Consider the following 22,457-nt stretch of genomic DNA (forward strand, 5'->3'; position numbering starts at 1 on the left):
CCCTATGGCGAAGCGCAGGAAGCGCTGATGCTCTGGCGCAATCGGTACGTGGAGATAAGCATCTTTGATGTCTATTGATGCCAGGAAATCTCCTTGGGACATTGAGGCGATGACGGAGCGGAGCGATTCCATCCGGAACCGCCTGGTTTTCACATGCTTGTTGAGCAGCTTTAGGTCCAGAACGGGACGGAAGGATCCGTCCTTTTTTGGCACCACGAACAAGTTGGAGTAAAAACCGTGACCCCGTTGCTGAAGAGGAACCGGGATCACCACTCCTTACGCCTTCAGGGTGCCCACCGCCTGCATAAGAGCCTCGGCTCTGTCGGGGGTGGAGATGTTCTGAAGAAACGAGTCGGAGGACGAGAGTTGAACTCTATCCTGTAACCGTGAGATAGAATGTCTCTCACCCATCAGTCTTTTACTTGTGGCAGCCAGGTGTCGCAAAAGCGGGAGAGCCTGCCACCGACCGAGGATGCGGTTTGAGGAGGCAGAAAGTCATGAGGAGGCCGCTTTGGGAGCGGTTCCTCCGGCGGTCTTTTTAGGACGTGACTTAGACCGCCATGCATCGGAGTTCCTCTGATCTTTCTGAGGCCTTTTGGACGAGGAAAATTGAGATCTGCCCACGGTCCGAAAGGACCGAAACCTCGATTGTACCTTCCGTGGTTGAGGTCTGTTTGGTTTGGACTGGGGTAAGGATGAATCCTTTCCCTTGGATTGTTTAATGATTTCATCCAATCGCTCACCAAACAAGCGGTCGCCAGCCAATGGCAAACCGGTTAAGAACTTTTTGGAAGCAGAGTCTGCCTTCCATTCACGTAGCCACATGGCCCTGCGGAGTACCACCGAGTTGGCGGATGCCACCGCCGTACGGCTCGCAGAGTCCAGGATAGCATTAATGGCGTAGGACGCAAACGCCGACGCCTGATTGGTTAAGGACACCACTTGCGGGGCAGATGTACGTGTTACTGCATGAATCTGCGCCTGACAAGCTGAGATAGCTTGGAGTGCCCATACGGCAGCGAATGCTGGGGCAAAAGACGCGCCTATAGCTTCATAGATGGATTTCAACCATAGTTCCATCTGTCTGTCAGTGGCATCTTTGAGTGAAGCCCCATCTTCCACTGCAACTATGGATCTAGCCGCCAGTCTGGAGATTGGAGGATCCACCTTAGGACACTGAGTCCAGCCCTTGACAACCTCGGGGGGGAAGGGATAACGTGTGTCCTTAAGGCGCTTGGAAAAACGCTTGTCTGGACAGTCTCGGTTTTTCTGGATTGCCTCTCTGAAGTCAGAGTGATCCAGAAACATATTTAATGTACGCTTTGGAAACCTGAAACGGAACTTCTCCTGAGAAGCAGACTCCTCAATTGGAGGAGCTGGGGGAGAAATATCCAACACCTGATTGATGGTCGCTATAAGGTCATTCACTACTGCGTCACCTTCAGGTGTATCTAGCTTGAGAGCGGCTTCAGGATCAGAATCCTGATCTGATACCTCCGCTTCATCCTCCAGAGAGTCCCCCTGCTGGGACCCTGAACAGTGTGATGAAGTGGAGGGAATTTCCCAGCGACCCCGCTTGGGGGGCCTGGGACTGCGGTCCGTGTCGGAGACCTCACCCTGGGACCTATGGGTTACCCCCGGGGCACTTTGCTGTTCCAATTGAGGGAGACCAGGGGTCAAGGATTGGATAGAGCCCGGGGCCTGAATCACCGGTCTGGACTGCAATGATTCCAGTATTTTAGCAGACCATTTATCCATAGTCTCAGACAGTTTGTCAGCAAAGGCTGCAAACTCCGTCCCTGTCACCTGGACAGTGGTAGCAGGTGGATCCACCTGGGCCACCTGTAGCAGAGGCTCCGGCTGAGTAAGTGCCACAGGGGCCGAGCATTGCACACAATGAGGGTCAGTGGAACCTGCCGGTAGTACAGCTGTACATGAGGTACAGCGTTCTGTGGGGAGGAGGAGACCGTGGGCGTGCCCAAGAAAAGTGCGGGAATCCAGTGCCCCACTGTACTGAGTGAGGAGGGAGGAGGATACTAATGTATGCTCCAGCCCTCCGCTGACGATCCGTGCAGCGTCCCGCCCCTCCCCTGACTGGCAGGCCTGTGGGCGGGAATAAACGACACTAGGCCGCAGAAGCCGGGGACTAAAGTTATAAGCGCGGCCGGCAATAAGCGCGGCCGCGCGGTAGTCCCCCGGCGCACTAACACCTCCAGCAGTGCTGGAAAGTGTCTGGCACAAGCGCTCCATGTCCGGCGCACTAACACACCCAGCAGTGCTGGAAAGTGTCTGGCACAAGCGCTCCATGCCCGGCGCACTAACACACCCAGCAGTGCTGGAAAGTGTCTGGCACAAGCGCTCCATGCCCGGCGCACCAACACACCCAGCAGTGCTGGAAAGTGTCTGGCACAAGCGCTCCATGCCCGGCGCACTAACACACCCAGCAGTGCTGGAAAGTGTCTGGCACAAGCGCTCCATGCCCGGCGCACCAACACACCCAGCAGTGCTGGAAAGTGTCTGGCACAAGCGCTCCATGCCCGGCGCACTAACACACCCAGCAGTGCTGTAATGTGTATGGCACTAGCACTCCATGCGCGGTCCCCACGGGGACACAGAGTACCTCATAGTAGCAGGGCCTTGTCCTGACGATACCCAGCTCCTATCCTGCAGATTCCCAGGGGCTGCGGAGGGAGCACGGTCCCAGTGCCTGGAGACCGATCCGGTTCCCACTTCACCCAGAGCCCATTAAGGGATGGGGAAGGAAAACAGCATGTGGCTCCTGCCTGTGTACCCGCAATGGGTACCTCAACCTTAACAACACCGCCGACAAAGTGGGGTGAGAAGGGAGCATGCTGGGGGCCCTGTTATGGGCCCTCTTTTCTTCCATCCGACCTAGTCAGCAGCTGCTGCTGACCAAGCTGTGGAGCTATGCGTGGATGTCTGCCTCCTTCGCACAAAGCATAAAAACTGAGGAGCCCGTGAGCACGGGGGGTGTATAGGCAGAAGGGGAGGGGCTTTACACTTTTAGTGTAATACTTTGTGTGGCCTCCGGAGGCATAGCTATACACCCAATTGTCTGGGTCTCCCAATGGAGCGACAAAGAAATCAAATTTTGGCACAAGCTCCATTTGCATACTTTTTAACCTTGTTCAAAGAAACATCTAATTTTTAAGGAGGTATATGATTCTTGGGGTCTGTGTGCACTGGGAAATTTGTATATCTTAAGTAAAATCTGCACCCTCTGGCAGAAATCCGCAACCGCGGCAAAAAACGCACCCAAAATTCGCACCCAATTTTACCGTGGTTTGTGTGCGGTTTTTCCACAGGTTGGTCCCTGCAGTTTTTAACCAATATCTATGGCAAAACCGCAGGTACCTGCGGATAAGAAGTGACATGCTACTTCTTTTTGCTGCACAGATTCTGCAGCAAAACCAGTAGGGGGGGGGGGGGGAATGCAGCGTGCGCACAGCATTTGGATTTCTCATAGATTTTGCTGGGGAAGGACTGCAGGAAGGTTATGAACAAAAACTGCACCAATTCTGCAGCAAAAGACACGGCAAATCTACTTTAACATTGATGGTCTATACTTAGGATTGGTCATCAATGACTGATCGGCTGGGGTACAACATCCGGCACCGCTGCCAATCAGCTGTTCTGTGCTGCCACCGGCAGCAGGAAGTGCGCAGCTCCGAAACTGCCCTGTCATTGGATAGTGGCCAAGGCCGGGAACTGCACATCCGCCTTGTATTCAAACCAATAGGAGGTGGATGTGCAGTACCTGGCTGCAGCCGCCATCAGAAGACGGGGCAGTTACACGAAGAGTTTCTATCAGGTCCCTACCATACTCCATGTTATGTCCTGCAATTGAAAATCAACTTAAATAAAAGCTTTAAAAGCCCAGAAAACGATGCAGCCCTCCTCCAAATTACTGACAACAGCAAAGAAACCATTATGAGAACTATAACACTTTAGCAACGCACCAACACTAGTGTCGTAGCTTGTATCTGTTGGATCCCAATGCAAAATCTACAAGAGAGCCCGCAACGGTCACTGATCTTTAGTAGTTATGGTTCTCTAATATGAGCCCCCTAGGCTCCAGGGCTCGGAAGCAACTACAACCCCTGAACGCCCACCTCAGACCCTGCACACGAAATACCAGTTGTGTTCAGAGGATCTTTTTTTTTTCCCAATACTAAAAGACGGTAGGGATGAAAAAAGTAGGGCAACAAAAAAACCTTCAGCCTGCCTACATGGTGATTGACAATGCTGAAAAGAATATATTATAGAAGAGAAGAAATGGGTGGGTATAAATACAAAATTTAAGGCACTAGTTTGCCAATACCAAAAGCCTGCCCATATCACAACCCGCCTGGGATGTTGTGACACATACTGGACAACTGTATGGCTTTGTGGGTCTTAGTGGGGTTTTTTTGTATGTTTTTTAGTGCAGTTTAGTCACAAAACGGCAGCAAATCAAAGTCAATGAGAAACCCGAATTGTAGCGCACATGTTGAGTTTTATTTGCCTTGCAGATTAAGGCTATGTGCACACGTTGCTTTTTTGTGTGCTTGTTTTCTGCACATAAAGCATGTTTAGGCAGGAAAAAAGCAGCTTGCGTTTGCACGAGGCAGAGAAGGGAATCACTTATTTCGCCCTGGTGATAGGGTCCCTGTAATGCAATCAAAGGGAACAGATTGCGGTCATCATAACCCTGGGTCGTCACCATGACAACCCCGGGTTACTGAGCTATGGAAAGCGTCACACACCTTGCTGCATGCATGGTGTGTGAGGCAAAGTGCTGTTCTATAATCCCCTGTAGTGATAAAGCATTGCAGGGGATTATAGAAACGCAGGAAATAAATGCAGAAACAATGGACATGCTGCTTCTTTCAGCAAGAAAATCTGCAAGGAAAAAAGAAGTATCATGTGCACATCAAGTCAGGATTCTCAGACTTTGCTGGGATGCGTTTTTCCTTACATCATTGATTAAAATCGGAGGGGAAAAAAAAAAAACCAGCCCAAAAAAAACAGTGTGCACAAAGCCTTAAGGCCCCGGTTACACGCAACGACGTATCTAACAATATATCGCCGGGGTCACGGATTCAGTGATGCACATCCGGCATCCTTTGCGACGTTGTTGCGTGTGACAGCAAGGAGCGACCGTTAACGATGGAAAATACTCACCAAATCATCCATCGTTGACACGTCGTTCCTTTTCAAAAAATTGTTGATTGTTGAGCATGCAGGTTGTTCGTCGTTCCCGAGGCATCACACATCGCTACGTGTGACACCTCGGGAACGACGAACTACAGCTTACCTGCGGCCGCCGGCAATGAGGAAGGAAGGTGGTGGGCGGGATGTTACGTCCCGCTCATCTCCGCCCCTCCACTTCTATTGGGCGGTCGCTTAGTGACGCTGTTGTGACGCCGCACGAACTGCTCCCTTCGAAAGGAGGCGGTTCGCCGGCCACAGCGACGTCGGTAGACAGGTAAGTCCGTGTGATGGCTCCTAACGATATTGTGCGCCACGGGCAGCAATTTGCCTGTGACGCACAACCGACGGGGGCGGGTGCTTTCACCAGCGACATCACTAGCGAAAATCTGGAGCATGTCATTTTTTTCTGCGTTTTCACCTGCATTTTCCACCATTGAAAGCAATAAAAAATGCATTCAAAAGATGCATCGAAAACGCAGCAAAAATGAGCATTTTTTTTAGGCTGCGCTGTTCCTGCAAAGAGATGCAGACATGTATACACCATTACTCTTTCATTAACCCACTAGGAGAAGACAATGACTTTCCTTCACTTCTCAATTTCAAAAACACGTGTATTTCATCTGCATTCATCTTCCGTAAGTGATGGAAAGCTTTTCTAGAACTGTACACCACATATGGCTATCAGCTGTGTGAACGGTACTGAAGTGAACACGCTATAGGGCCATTTCTTTATATAGTTCATCTTCCTAGGTATACAGCTTTCGGTGGGTGCACCTGGGACCCATTACTGGACCTCCAAAGACCCTTTGATGTTAAGTGAGCAGGAATCTGTCACAAGGAGGGAAAGGTACATTTTTAAACATACTGTTGACTTAAAAGCTCAACCCCTGTTAGACCAATGTGCATATGATATTTAACATGTAAACCGGCTGACTGCATCTAATCTAGTATTCACTGTTTATACAAAGGATTGGAAATACCGCCATCATATCCATATACACTGCAAATCTCATTTACAGTCCTGACAAAATAATGGAAACTTCTGTTCTGGCTTTTCAAAAAAGGCATTTATAGGAGTTTGACTTCTTTTATACTACTATCAGATAACTCCTTCAATCAAGTCAACCTCTAACGAATACCACGCCTACTTCAATTGAGAGGTGATTACCTCACCCATTGCGGTACCCAATAGTTCCATAGTAAAATCCCCTCATGATATTTCAAAACTACACACAAACATACAATAACTATGGTAGTGAAACGTTCTACGCTGATCTAAGAGGAATTTGCTTTTAAAACGTTATAATATAATATATAAGACTTAGACTGGCACACCTTGTATGCTTTTTTAGTGAAATCCTTTATTTATTCATTCCCATGCACGGGAGGGAATCATAGTTACGCGTTTCTGCTTGATTATGTTCTATTTGAGAAAGGCTTGTGCTCAACCTAAAACGCGTTAGGCTAGGTTCACACTTCCGTTAAATTGTATCAGTCACAATCCGCTGCTCTGGTAAACAACGAAATCCGTTTAGCGGATTCCCTTGTTCCCATAGACTTGTATGGAGAGGCGGATTGTGACTGATGATGCTGCGTTGCACCCTCCGCCTGACTGATCAGTCGTGGAACGACTGACCGTGGGGCGGAAGGAACGCAGCCTGTAACGTTTTTTCAGCAGCACAATCCGTAGGATTTCACTGCGCATGCTCTCTCTGGCTCCCTGCACCCGTAACCAGGATACACATCGGGTTACCAAGCAATGCGCTTTGGTTAGTTACCCGATATTTACACTGGTTACGTGTGCAGGGAGCCAGCGCTAAGTGGTGTATGCTGCTAACCAGTATAAATATCGGGTAACCAAGCAAAAAGTGCTTTGCTTTTAGTTACCTGATATTTACCCTGGATACGTGTGCAGGGAGGCCGGCACTGCCCCACTGGGCTCCGCCCCCTCCCGCACTCAGCATGTACACACACACAATCGCTCACTCACTCACCTGTCCCCAGCCCTGCAGTCCCCGCGGCACTGACGTCCTCAGCACCACGGCCCAGCTCAGCTCCACCCACCTCGAACTCCGCCCCCTCACACAACGGAGTCAGAGAATGAATTCTGTTCTTTGTCATCCGTTGTGCAACGCATGTGACTGATGCAAAACAACGGAAATGTGAACCTAGCCTTAATGTGACATCTTCCCATGCATGGCATAGAACAAATAAAGGATTTGACTTAAAAAGAATACAAGGAGTGCCAGTCTATTTCTTCATTTGGATAATGGATGCCTTCCATAGACCTGAGCATCATCTACTTTTGAGAGCCGCCTGGAACTTTTAGGCATTTCCCTTCATGTCAGTCCCACAAAGACAAGAGGATATAGAGAATCTAATATGTTCCGTGGCATTTTACCATGAGAGTAAATGCTCAATTCATATGTAGACTACACCAATGTACAAATCAAAGTTTGTAAAATGGAAGATTAGGAGAAAATGAGGTTTTATTAGTGTGAGACGTAGATCAGGAGAGAAAACTGTCAGTCATTACAAGTTTCACACTGGTAATGCCCACTTTAATTTGCAATAAGCTCTGGAGGCAGATTCTCAGGGAGATCTATGTCCGACCCATAGTATGTAAATGAGCTGTTAAGATCTAAGAACAATGAATTTCTCTGGATAAAGACATTGGATCACAGATATCAAGGTATCATTTTATTCAGCATCTTATGACTTGCATGGCCATATAGACCGCTTAAGAGGGTTGATCCTACTGAGGCTTTATCTTTAATAAATAGTATATACAAGAACTGTCACAGGAATGGCTGGTGTGCACAATAAGACATTGGTCAATATGAGAGAGGGGGGCATCTCCTCAGGAGAGAGGGGGGCATCTCCTCAGGAGAGAGGGGGGCATCTCCTCAGGAGAGAGGGGGGCACCTCCTCAGGAGAGAGGGGGGCACCTCCTCAGGAGAGAGGGGGGCACCTCCTCAGGAGAGAGGGGGGCACCTCCTCAGGAGAGAGGGGGGCACCTCCTCAGGAGAGAGGGGGGCACCTCCTCAGGAGAGAGGGGGGCACCTCCTCAGGAGAGAGGGGGCACCTCCTCAGGAGAGAGGGGGCACCTCCTCAGGAGAGAGGGGGCATCTTCTCAGGAGAGAGGGGGCATCTTCTCAGGAGAGAGGGGGGATCCCCTCAGGAGAGAGGGGCATCCCCTCAGGAGAGAGGGGCATCCCCTCAGGAGAGAGGGGCATCCCCTCAGGAGAGAGGGGGATCCCCTCAGGAGAGAGGGGGATCCCCTCAGGAGAGAGGGGGATCCCCTCAGGAGAGAGGGGGATCCCCTCAGGAGAGAGGGGGATCCCCTCAGGAGAGAGGGGGATCCCCTCAGGAGAGAGGGGATCTCCTCAGGAGAGAGGGGATCTCCTCAGGAGAGAGGGGATCTCCTCATGAGAGAGGAGGTAGAATTTCAAAAAAGGATTATGATCTTTCCATCTTTTTCCCTAGAGAAATGTAAATCACACTTTTTTAAAGAAACCGAACCCCATTATATAGAATTCTGAAATACGCCTTAGAGGAACTCTAAATCGAGAATAAAATGCATAAATTAAAGCAATATACGGTTTATTCTCGCTGTCAGTTAAGGCTTGTTCACACGTTGCATTTTTGCTACGAGTTTTTCAAGGATGGGGGGGGACCCACTGTGGTTTACATTATCAGAAAGGTGAATGAGATTTTTCTGACAACAATTTGGTTTTTGGTGCAGAAAAATCTACTGCAAATACTCAACATGTGAACACGTCCTTGGTCTGTAGCATTTTCTGCATGATCCTGAAACATTCTTCAGTCTTATAGAAAAGGGCTATGGTGCATTTACACCAGTAAATAATCGACAAACCTAATCCATAGGAACACTCGTTCCCAATTAACCGTGTGTGTGAGCAATGCAAGCAGTCACTGACAAACAAGCAAAACGCTCATATACGATAGGGAAAAAATAAAATCATTATGGGCAGCACATACGCCCATGCAAATATGGGGACAGAATCAGTCTGTACTGATCATTGTTACTTGGCCTGTGCAAACAGAGCAGAAAACCAGTGCCGATTATCTAGTGCAGAGTTCATTCGTGTAGTGAGGAGACAAAAATCGATCAATTTACTTGTCCTATTAATCTCCTGCTGATTAGTATGATCTTTGACTGGCTAAAGCCTCGCCCTACCCATCTAACTAACTTGCGATCGTTGTCCTAAAGTGAGTAGGGCAGAGGGGAGAGGCTTCTGCTGCAGCCATACAGTATGAGACAAAATGAAAGACTGGATTAGGGGTGGAACTGTTGTGCTTTTTTAAATGCATTTTTAAAAATGGAACCAGTCAGGTTTTTCCCAGATAAGCAAGCCCTTATATACAACATTCTAGAATATTCTATATAAGGGCTCACTGGTGGTGGCCGCAGCTCAGAAGGGAAAACCTGGTGACCGGTTCCCTTTAAAGAACTAATAATTGATCAAACTAAGGATTTCTAAGCCACTTTGGATACATGCCAGTTATTAGTTTTTCCAATGCTGCTCGCTTCCACACGAGGTAAATAGCGCTGACTACATTGTGCCAGTAATCGCCATCAGTACAGGTGCACAATACCTGCCATCATGCACCCGCAGATGACGCTGCATCAAAGGTCTCAGTGACTGTCAGGTATCACATACCCATCCTATAAGGACATTTCCCCAATGTTGAAAGAAGTAACACTGGAGAACAATTAGATGCACCAGTTGTAGAACTGCGGCTGGCACAGGAGTAGATTAAGACCCTATTTATTCTACAAGAACACTCCGCCAATCAAAGAGCTTTTCCGTCCTGTTACAACCGTATATACTCGAGTATAAACCTACCCAAGTATAAGCAGAGGCACCTAATTTTTCCACAAAAAACTGGCAAGACTTATTAACTCGAGTAGAAGCCTATGGTGGGAAATGCAGCAGCTAATGGTAGTAATGTTCCCCACATGGTCTCCTGTAGTAATGTGCCCCACATGGTCTCCTGTAGTAATGTGCCCCACATGGTCTCCTGTAGTAATGTGCCCCATATAGTCTCCTGTAGTAATGTGCCCCCTATTGTCTCCTGTAGTAATGTGCCCCACATGGTCTCCTGTAGTAATGTGCCCCACATGGTCTCCTGTAGTAATGTGCCCCACATGGTCTCCTGTAGTAATGTGCCCCACATGGTCTCCTGTAGTAATGTGCCCCACATGGTCTCCTGTAGTAATGTGCCCCACATGGTCTCCTGTAGTAATGTGCCCCACATGGTCTCCTGTAGTAATGTGCCCCCTATTGTCTCCTGTAGTAATGTGCCCCCTATTGTCTCCTGTAGTAATGTGCCCCATATGGTCTCCTGTAGTAATGAGCCCTCTAGTAATGTGCCCGAGCCTTTAGCAACGTTCTCATTCCGGTCCCTTTCTTATCCCCTATTATGCCGTTGTGTACACACACACACACACACACACACACACACACACACACACACACACACACACACACACACACACACACACGTATTCTTACCTGTCCTCTGTTGCCACAGTGTCCTCTTATCTGCTTCTTGCGGACCGTAGGCACACAGACCCCCTCGGTGATTGCAGCCGGAGCAGGGGCCACTGCTGTTGTTGTCAGCACTTTACTTCACTTGAATGCTTTGCGGTGCCGGCAATAGCAGTGGCATCTGCAATGGCCGCGATCACCAAGGGGTCTATGTTCCTGCGGTCTGCAAGAAGTAGGTATAGGACGGACACTGCTGGAACAAAGGACAGGTGAGAATAATTTTTTGTGGGACCAGAGTATAAGCCTAGAGGGGCGTTTTCAGCATAAAATAATGGCTGAAAAACTCAGCTTTTATTCGAGTATATATGTTATATCTGGAAGCCATCCTTACTAAATTAATGAACAAAAAAATAAGCCAAACTTGCGCATCACTCGAGGACGGCTGCGCCCATAGTAGCCACCAGTGACGGCGGCGTTCCAATGTGGCCACAGCACAGGCAATGCTGGGGAGCCAGGGGAAAGCTTGGCTGGCAAATATGGATTGCCCCATATGTTAACTTGGCAGAAAACCCCTTTAAATAAACATTTCTCCAGATACGGAATCACAATCTGGTTATTTGTCAGATTTTCCAGAACAAGCAGGATCAGAAATAAGACATATCTGCAAACACTACATAGGAAGAAAAATAAATAGAAAAGCTCCCATATGGGGACACTGGGGAGGGACATCTCTGAAATGCTGCTAATAAAACTAAAGTTCTGTAAACTTTTAAGTATATAAATTGTTACCCAAGCAGTGGAGGCCACAAATCAGCAGGCCACGGTGCAGAGGAGCCGTCCTAGCGTGCTCATTGCTCGTAACGACCATTTTATTGCCTTCAAACCCATTTAGATTTTCCAAGAAACTTTTAAAACAACACACATAAAAGTTGGCGTGCATTACCCGCAGGGGCGCAGAGCGCGGCTCCCGGGAGCGACATAGGATTGGGATTAGAAATGCTGTGGTCAGAGCTAAGTACTGTATGAGTCCTGCTCCAGCTCTCAGTAGCAATTAGCTAGCGGCAAGCAGGACTGTTAGCCATCACCGTGCCGGGGCGGGCGGGCGGACAGCTTATTCCTAACATGGTTCTTTTTACCTTCTTTTTCAGCGACTGCTCAATTTCTTGCAGCTGGGTGCGCGAGCTGCGCTCGATGACAGTCACTTTGCTGTACTCCTGTTTTTTGTTAAGCCTGTTCTTCCAGTCTTCCTCCCCGCTCTTCTTCAGCAGAGCCAGCCTAAGAAGGAATAATATGCCACATTGTTTGGGAGACATTCTCAGCGAGTCATGTAGTCCACATGGAGCCAAAAGAATATTGCACTATGGTTTTTGGACAGTAACAGTAAAGGATATTCTACTCTGAAAAAGCAATTGTCTAGACCCCCTCCCCACCACCACCCTCACTGGCATTTGGTTTTATGCTATGCAACAGAATTTAGGCAATGTAAGCGGATTGTAGTGCCATCTCACACTTCAAGACCCCACCCTTCTTGTGCTATGGGCAAAGAGTGGCGCCAAAGGTCAAGTATGGGAGGGCATTGAGGGTGCAGCGCCCTCCATCCAAAAAAACGAGCCGTCTGATGAGGGAGGCTACAGAAATCCAACTTCCTACCACTATTGATAGCTGATACATTTACAAAGATCTAAAACCAGAAAATATTAAAATAGGTATTCCAGTATATCACCCATTTTTTTGGATAGGAGATATGCTAAATTGGTGGCACTGGTATCTGTGCCAGACTGGGTGTCCAGTGTCGCCCCCCTGTGGTCTTCATCAGTGCCATAGCTGGGTGCATGACCAACTCTATTAGGCTGCTTTCACACATCAGTTTTTTGGCATCAGGCACGATCCGGTGACAAAACTGATGCGACAGATCTGGCGAAAAAACGGATCAGTTGCATCCGTTTTTTCCATCAGTTCCTTCAGTTTTTTGACAGATCCGGTGTGATTCTGAGCATGCTCAGTTCAAAAAAACGGATCCGGTGGCCGGATCCGTTTTTTCCCGCATTATGCATAGGCTTCCATTATAAAACACGCCGTACGGCGCCGGATCCTGCGCGATCCGTTTTTTTTGCCGGACACAAAAACGTTCACTTCAACGTTTCATCCGGCCGCCGGACAAGTAAATGTTACCGGATCAGGCAAAAAACGGATGAAATGCAAGGCCATCCGGCACAATCCGGCGCTAATGAAAGTCTATGGGGGAAAAAACACGGATCCGGCGGAAACAGACGCCGGATCCGTTTTTTTCATGTTTTTGCCGGATTGTGCCTGATGGCAAAAAACTGATGTGTGAAAGCAGCCTTAATCTCTTGACTGCAGTTTTGGTGCTGAATCTAGAAAACTGCTAGATTGGTGTGGGGCCCACCTACAGTACCCCCCATTGGATTCTAGAACAGGAGGGGGTCTATGTTGCCATTTTCTTCTAAACGACCACAGTCAAGGGAAACTAACAGAGTTGTGCATGTCAGTCATGGAGAATTAAAGGAGAGTTGTATACACCCTGCAAAGACCACAGTTATGGAGTATTAAAGGGAACCTGTCACCAGATTTGGCGACTATAAGCTGCGGCCACCCCCAGTGAGCTCTTTTATACAGCATTCTAACATGCTGTATATAAGAGCCCAGGCCGCTGTGTAGAACGTAAAAATGACTTTATAATACTCACCTAAATGGTCGGGGTGGTGCAGACTGGTCAGATCGGTGTCTCCGTTCTCCGGCCACCTTTGTCCTCCTTTTTCTGAAGCCTGGGTACATTATTGCTCCTACGTCATCATACTAGCCGGCATTGAGGTCATGTGCAGGCGCACTACAATACTTTGATCTGCCCTACTAAGGGCAGATCAAAGTGCACCTGTGCGGGACCTCAATGCCGGCGTGTGCGCATGACGTAGGATGTGTAATGCACCCGGGCTTCAGAAAAAGGAGGACAAAGATGGCTGAAAGAGGAGGCGCCGGTACAGGAGGATGGAGGCGCCCATCTCAGTCTGCACCACACCGACCCTTAGGTATTATAAAGTGATTATTACATTCTACACAGCGGCCTGGGCTCTTATATACAGCATGTTAGAATGCTGTATATACGAGCCTACTGGTGGTGGCTGCAGCTTATAGTCACCAAATCTGGTGACAGATTCCCTTTAAAGGAGTTGCGTATGTGCCTCGCAAAAGACCACAGTCATGAACTAAAGGAGTTGTACATGTGCTCCACAAAAGACCACAGACAGGGTGAATTAAAGACGTTGTGCATGTACCCTGCAAAAGATCACAGTCAGGGGGAATTAAAGGACTTGTGCATGTGCCCTGCAAAAGATCACAGTCTGGGAATTAAAGGACTTGTGCATGTGCCCTGCAAAAGACCACAGTCAGGGGGAATTAAAGGACTTGTGCATGTGCCCTGCTTCTCTAATCAAACTCTACAGCAGTGGGACACGAGACGCATATTACGGCCGCAGATGCCCACACTGATCTAACATTCATCCTGGAATCCCCATTTAACACAGTACCCCATCACATGAGACAATGATGATCAACAATTAGACACAAAATCGTAGAAAACACGGCACATTTACACCATGTTAAACGTTTTGCGGACATCTGAGATGGAGGGTGAAATACAGTCATCTACCGAGTCCAGAGACTACTTACATGTTAACAGATTAGATCTCAGACCCTGAAAAGTTCTAAAAAAAGGAGACAAACTCATTGTATCCCCAGGGGCTGTCAAGGAAGATAAGAACGTTGCGTCACAACACATAATAGGAGCCTGGCAGCTTGGCTTTTATAGTGTGTACGATCCAAGGGACTAAGTGTAATGAGAAACATATGATTCAGACTAGAAGATGAGTCCCAGTCCCTCGGCTCAGCCTCACCGGGGGTTCACCAAGTGCAGGACACGGTCCTGACCGCAGAATACAGCGCTCAGTAATGGATCCGCTCCTATAGTCTGATCATCAGATCTATATAATGGAACCCTATAGTTACGCGTTCAGTCCATTTACAGATATTAATACTGAATTAAGAGCCGGAGAGAATCTATCATGTAAATGTATGCAATCATTATACGTTACCCACACCCAGTGCGTAAAGTAAAGGAGGTATTCTCAGTACCAGGGGGTGTTCTAATTTAATGTCATGCACTAAACAATGACTTTATGTGGATTTTATAGAATAATGATTACCTGTCTCGGATGGACATGGCTTTGCCAGAGATGTCAAGTTCTTCCTCTGAATGGGCGTCGGAAGCCGGGGAAAGGTCAGGGGTCCTCTCCGGGGTCTCGTTCTCTTCTAGCTCGGATGACTGTGGTCTGCTGAATCCCTCAGGCGAAGTGTGAGAAACTGCTTGTGATGCTGCGGCGGTGCCAAGAGGTTCAGAGGCCGGCTCCACAATCTCTGCTTATTGTGAAGAAAAGCCCAGCATTAGTGAGCAGTCACATGGCCCGCAGACTCCTACTTGTATACCTCTCCCCCTCCTCCTATTACAGCCTCGCTCCACCGCTGTAATCTGCCAGCTGAGCTCATCCCCTTGGTTACACATGTGTTTCCTAAAAAAATGATACCAATTCTGGACCCTGGAATGGAAACCTAGCCCCGAGCTGCCCTCCACCCCACAACTGATGCCGTCCATCCTCTCTGAGCGTCCAGTGCACCCACCTCTCCCCGGCATATACATAGCAGCAGCACAATCCTCTACGAGCGACCGGTACACCCACCTGTCCCCAACATATACATATCAGTAGCACAATCCTCTCCGAGCGTGTGGTGCACCCACCTCTCCCCGGCATATACATAGCAGCAGCACAATCTTCTCCGAGTGTCCGGTGCACCCACCTCTCCCCGGCATATACAGATCAGCAGCAGAATCCTCTCCGAGTGTCCGGTGCACCCACCTCTCCCCGGCATATACATATCAGCAGCACAATCCTCTCCGAGTGTCCGATGCACCCACCTCTCCCCGGCATATACATAGCAGCAGCACAATCCTCTCCGAGTGTCCGGTGCACCCACCTCTCCCCGGCATATACAGATCAGCAGCACAATCCTCTCCGAGCGTCCGGTGCACCCACCTCTCCCCGGCATATACAGATCAGCAGCACAATCCTCTCCGAGCGTCTGGTGCACCCACCCCTCCCCGGCATATACAGATCAGCAGCACAATCCTCTCCGAGTGTCCGGTGCACCCACCTCTCCCCGGCATATACAGATCAGCAACACAATCCTCTCCGAGCGTCTGGTGCACCCACCCCTCCCCGGCATATACAGATCAGCAGCACAATCCTCTCCGAGTGTCCGGTGCACCCACCTCTCCCCGGCATATACATATCAGCAGCACAATCCTCTCCGAGTGTCCGGTGCACCCACCTCTCCCCGGCATATACAGATCAGCAGCACAATCCTCTCCGAGTGTCCGGTGCACCCACCTCTCACCGGCATATACATATCAGCAACACAAATGCATAATGCTGTGAGCTGCAAACAATTCATAGGAAGGAAAATGCTTCTGAACGAGAACCGAATGAGTCATTGGAGGTGGCACCTTCCATAACCTTTCCCTCAGGGCACCGGGGCAGGACGGCCACATTGTTACAAGGCACAGGATGTTGTTAACCTGTGAGACAAGACTGACAGGCGAAGGGCTCACCGCTCCCTATATGACTGTTGATCCGGAAGGAATTTTATAAGAAATGTTCCATTGGGAACTTGCACTTATTCCTGCACGTTTTTACTCCCATATCATATTGTGGGGAGGCTAGGAGTGAAGGAAAAGAAACGATCTTTTTGTCCAGTAATAGCGCCACCCTTGTTTATTGGCAGTTTCTGGTATTACAGCTCAGACAAATTTAAAGGAGTAAACGTCATTTTAGTTTTTATGTCATAAATTAATATTATGCATGAGAATATGAAACTTTGTAATATATCTCATCAGGGAAATCTGCTTTGATCCCCTCCTGCACTGATCTTTTACGCATTTCATAGGTAAAATCTGTGTTCAGTGAAGACCGATTTTCCCATTAGGCTCTGTGCACACAGTGCGTTTTTAGATGCAGATTTGGTGCAGATTGTGGTACAAATCTTCATGTCTATCCAAATGCCAGCAAACTCAATGAGAATTCTGCACGTTGCTTTTTTATATCCTTGCAGATTTAGTGCAGAAAATAATCTGCAGCATGTCAATTGTTGGGGCGTTTTTTCCCCCTGCATTTTTAGCCCTTTCACCCATAGACTTCATTAAAGAAAAACGCATGGCACAAAAAACGCCATGGCTTTTTTGGTGCGTTTTCTGCTAGAAGGTGCAGATTTGATGCAGACAAGGTCTGCACCAAATCCGCAAAGTGCGCACAAAGGAGATGACAGTTGGTGCTTTTGAAATTCAAATTTTCAAAAACATCATGAGTTCCAACTGTCATCTCCCATCTCAGTAATGGGAAAATCTGTTTTATCTAAAAAGGTCAGATTTTATCTAGGACCTAAAAAGTTAGGGAGTATGAAAGATCAGTCCCGGAGGTGAAAGAAAGCAGATTTCCCTTGTGAGGTATATTGCAAAGTTTATTATTGTCACATGTACAATTAATTAAAAAATAAAAAAATAAAAAATTACGGTTGTCTTTAAGTCCTGTACAATTGCTTTAAACGAATTTCTAAAATTATGTCCCCCAATATATTATTACTAATGGATGCCCCCCGGCAAGGTAATAACTGCCTTTTATCACTATCTATATGCAATTACATATTTAAAAAGGTCCGTGGAGCCTCTGTTAGGAGTCTCGACACGGAAAATAGGCAGATATCCGTCCGGGAAGGACCTAGCCAAGGAGTAACTTTTTAGGAGACCACCATATTAAGTGGCTCTTATAGTCAATATCTAAATCTTTGACAAGTTTAAAGATATGACAAGGGAAATATCAAGGCCAGGGATCCATCCACAGACAGCTGTTTCGGGGTATTGCCCCTCATCAGTGTGGAGTAGGATTCTGGCCAGGTGGGAGCAATGCCTAGTAGACCAGCAAGACAAAGCAATCACTGATCTCAGAGAGACCAGCCAGAGACAACACTGCCAGCAGCCAGTGAGGGCGCTCAACACAGTGAAATCTTAGGTGCATTGCCCCCTGGGAAGTATGCAAATCAAAAAAGGTCCGTGGAGCCTCTGTTAGGGGTCTCGACACGGCAAATAGCCAGATATCCCTCCGGAAAGGACCTAGCCATGGAGTGGCTCTTTTTAGGCAATGCACCTAGGATTTCATGGTGTTGAGCGCCTTTGCTGGCTGCTGGCAGTGTTTTCTCTGGCTGGTCTCCCCGAGATCAGTGATTGTTTTGTATTATATATAGATTGTGAGATTATAATTATACTACATTTTAACTTGCCAATTACTGGCAAGTGACAGACCGGGCACACCTTTTATCATGCCCACTGCAGATGGTCATTATTATTTTAGGGGTTGGTATGGTTTAGTACATACAGAAGTAGTAGGGGTTATTTAAAAGGGGACTGTCTGGATCAGACAACCAGCTATAGGTCTCCATTTTTCTAAAAGGTGTTGTAACCGTGTTATTCGTAGATAGGACATGCAGTGCATGAGGCCATTGAAATGCCGGTGCTATCTATTTTAAAAGGAACCGGTCACCTTCAAAAGTGCCATTTATTTGAAGATATAGATTCAATTTACCTGCAGATTAGTCCTATATCAGGTTTGCAAGGCTTTCTGGAACATCGGCTATAGGGAGAAAACTAAGTTAAATTCTCCCTGCAGCTGCTTGCTTCCAGTCATTGGTGCAGGAAGGTGTAAGGGTATGTACAGATATTATTTGGCTGCAGACATTTTTGCATCTCTTGCAGGAAAAACGCAGGGTAAAAATTAGTGTTTTTGATGCCTTTTTTGCATGTATTTTTCATTGCTTTCAAATGGTGAAAAACACAAGCAAAACCACTGAAAGAACCGAGATGCTGCGGATTTTCTGCACCAAATCTGCATGAAAAAAAACTCAACATGTGCACTATACTTAAGGTTTCTCATTGACTTTGAGGGCATAAGGATTTGTAGTTTTGTGACCAAACTACACTAAAAATGCATCAAAAACACAATACAAAGCACTGTGTGCATTGTGCAAACAGCATAACAGTCACTACTCACACATGTGCTACACTCATTCCCCAGCACATTGACAGCTTGCACTGTTGCATGTGTGCACAGCATAAGGTCAATCAACTTGCTGCAGACTGATTAACAGGCCATACAGTATGGTAAGTGTTAAGTTTTCCTGCACGACAATAATGACTAAGCAGGCAGCTGCAGGCAAAACAACTTCATTTTTCTCCCTGCAGCTGCTGCTTGGGTAAGCCTGCCAGACATGATATACATGCCATTTACCTGCGGATTACTCCTATATGTGCAGATAAATAGCATTTTTTGGGAAGGGACAGGTTTTTTTTTTATTTTTTTAAGATAGAAAGGACGGTTCTGATCAGAAGACCCTCCAATATGCCCATACCCGTACTACAGCATGGCAGCATGGTGAGGCCTATACTTTCAAACTAGATCACCATTTTGATGTAGAAACACATAAAACGGTTATATAAACCAGATGTTATTGTATCTCAGCACAAAAGATATAGCCAGAGAGCTAAATTGTGGAGTCGCACTGCGTCATCACATCGAATGATTATCGTTGTGCGCTCCCGTTCCAGTGCAAAAAAAAATAAAAATGTTTGATTTTTGGTTGCAGGACATGTGCCTCTGCCCCATACACTCCATGTAAGCACAAACAAGTTGTATGACAGCAAACCACACATTTGTTTAGATGTGCAAACTTGAGATTTATGGTAAAGTCCCTGCCAAACTTTGACACAGGGTGCAAAAAACAGCACTGTTAACACTCCCCTTCAGCTCCTGAGGTCAGTGTGTACTGCCAAATATATCAGTGATGTGATAGAATAGTCATTAGTGATGAGCGGGCACTACCATGCTCGGGTGCTCCGTACTCGTACCTAGTGATGAGTGAGCACTACCATGCTCGGGTGCTCAGTGCTCGTAACTAGTGATGAGCGGGCACTACCATGCTCGGGTGCTCCGTACTTGTAACGAGCAGTTGGGTGCTCGGATGGGTGCGACTCGAGTGCCCAAGTATACTGGAACGCAATGGGGAACTCAAGCATTTTTCTGGGAAACTTTCCAGCGAAATGCTTAAGTTCCCCATTGACTTCCATTATGCTCAGAACTCAACTCGCACCGATCCGAGCAGCCAACTGTTCCTAACGAGTACCGAGCACCCGAGCATGGTAGTGCCCGCTCATCACTAATAGTATTAAGTGCAATGCATGTGGATACAAGGCTAGTGATGGATTGGATATAGTGTGGGCTTCCTAAATTGCAGCTTACAGATAAGTCCTAACTGTGAACTCTCCAATCGACAGCAGAGACCGGAAACTTCAATCTGAAGGAAACACTGCGTTTGCCACTAGGGGGCGCAAATCAAACAGATGAAGGAGTCAAAGCGCTTGTCAGTTCTGACCCCGATCCTTAAAATCCAGTGGCCTGAGGACACAATTACCCTCATTGCCTGTACATTGTGTATTACTAATTCATCCTTCCACATACGGCTCAGTGACTGCAACGCGACACTTTAGACCTTGGTAAAAAAAAAAAACACTGCTGCACCCGTACGACAAAGTAATTATTGGGAAACCATACAGCACAGATGAGAATAGTCTACCCCAGGTCAATTTTTGGACATACACTGGGTGTCAAGGTATGCTGGGAGTTGTAGTTCTGCAACCCCTCAAATAGGTTGCAGACCACTGGAATAGAGATTTCACGTAAAGGGGTATTCCCGTCTCCAAGAGCCAATCCCAAAATGTAGTAGGTGCAATAATAATATTAGCAAATACCTCCAATTAGACATGTAGTATAGTTCTCCTGATTTAGCCATGTCTCTTACCTCATGTGCAGGGCATTGCAGCTTTCGTATCCATGGTTATAACCACTCAGTTATTAGTGGTCATAACCAGGAAGCTGCAATGCCCTGCACATGAGGTAGATTGAACTTCACTCTGGTGCTGATGCTTCAAGGGTCCCTGCCGGTCTCTGTTCACCAAACTCCAGACATGACGCGTTAATGAATTAACACAAAAGCGGTCCTTATATATATGGACACTCCCATTTTACAGTAATATCAACAATTGAAAAAATTATATTGTATACTCAGGACTGTTTGCTCCTTTTTGAAAAAATGATTTCACAAAGTTTTTTCAATTGTTGATATGACGCGTTAATGGTCGCCTCGACAGTCCGTGGGGATTGCTGCTAGCATGGAAGTGTCAGCACACGAGAGTGGGAGGGAAAGGCACTGCTACTACTGTCACTGGGATCTGTAATGCAGGACCTACAGACTTCTGAGGAGCAGTGATGAACCTCTGTTTACAAGACTTTAGCCTGGCGGTTTCTTTCTTTTCGACAAGTCTGTAAAGGCAAATCTGCAGTTATTTCGTCATTCCTGGACATTATCACTCAGCAGATGACTAATCCTGTATCTTACATAAAACGGAGGTTTTTAAACTAAGCGCATAGGCAAAAAAAAGCATAAGTATACCCTAAGAAATCCATCAATGTCCTTTAAAAACAATCCTTTAGAGAGCGGAGCCTGACATTCTGATTTCCAAACTTTAAGGTGTTTCCCTGTTGTTAGAACAATGCAATGCGTCCAGGACAATGAGCAACGCGGATGTCATACTGCCGGCACGCTCTGCACTGGGATCAAAGTCCAGGATATAAAGCCAGATTGTGTCAGCGACAGCGGTAACTATGCTGTGATCACAATAGGGGGAACGTTGAACAGCTCAAATTTATGGCTGATGGTAAAAAGGCTCCTTAGAATTTATGACTGATCTTAAAGGGGTCGTCCAGGACTTTAGCTTTGAAGATCTTGGCTTAGGGTAGGTCATCAATGTCTGATCGGTAGGAGTGCGACACACGGTGCCGGACCCCTACCACTCAACCATTGATTACCTATCCTTACTATTGGTCAGCAATGTCTAAGTCACGGACAACCCCTTTAAAAAGAAAACCAGTCACTTGCCATAAACCGGTTTAATTTTATCTGGGGTAAATGTTGCTGTTCTTATGAATCCGGCATGGTTTCTCTTTTGTTCTGCTCCACTTCTGATAGATAGCCTCCTCTTTTCTGAATTCAATTTTTTTGTCTTTTTAGACATTGGGCATCTTCTTGATGGCCACACCCAAAGAGAAGACTTGAGAACCACACCCAGATGTCTAGCTGTACATACAGGGAAGAGAGGGTGATATATCAGGAACAAAACAAAAATATCACTACATTTAGAACAGCCACAATTACAGCAGCAGCAGGGAGGATATAACTTCACTTTCTCCCTACAGCCGCTGTTCCAGAACGCCTTGCAAACATGTTTCTATTTATCTTCAAATAAATGGCATTTTTGAAGGCGACAGATTTCTTTTAACATGAATAGCTTTGGCGTGGCCTCATATACTGCATGTCCCATCTACGAATAACACGTATACAACACGTTCGTGAAAAACAGACATCTTGAATGAGACCTATAGCTGGCTGTCTGAACCAGACAGGCCCTTTTAAATAGCCTGTATGCACTAAAAAGTAGCAACCCTTAAAATATATTTTAGAGATAGAGATATAGATAGAGATATAGATAGAGATATA

The 22,457-nt window shown here is 47.0% G+C and overlaps 1 protein-coding gene across 11 annotated transcripts in view; it reads right to left on the reverse strand.

Moving 5' to 3' along the window:
* The window catches only part of SVIL (supervillin), a 200,986-nt gene that overhangs the window by 81,080 nt on the left and 97,449 nt on the right, over positions 1-22,457 (reverse strand). For 10 of the 11 annotated variants that reach the window (XM_075315507.1, XM_075315506.1, XM_075315504.1 and 7 more), the window contains 2 exons: positions 14,951-15,164; positions 11,867-12,005 (listed from right to left, as the gene is read on the reverse strand). In XM_075315507.1, the coding sequence (XP_075171622.1) occupies positions 11,867-12,005; positions 14,951-15,164 (353 nt within the window). The remainder of the gene's footprint in view (positions 1-11,866; positions 12,006-14,950; positions 15,165-22,457) is intronic. The other variant, XM_075315505.1, reaches the window with a different exon arrangement.

The sequence above is a fragment of the Anomaloglossus baeobatrachus genome, chromosome 6 (genome assembly GCF_048569485.1).
Source record: "Anomaloglossus baeobatrachus isolate aAnoBae1 chromosome 6, aAnoBae1.hap1, whole genome shotgun sequence".
In the NCBI taxonomy this organism is placed as follows: domain Eukaryota; kingdom Metazoa; phylum Chordata; class Amphibia; order Anura; family Aromobatidae; genus Anomaloglossus; species Anomaloglossus baeobatrachus.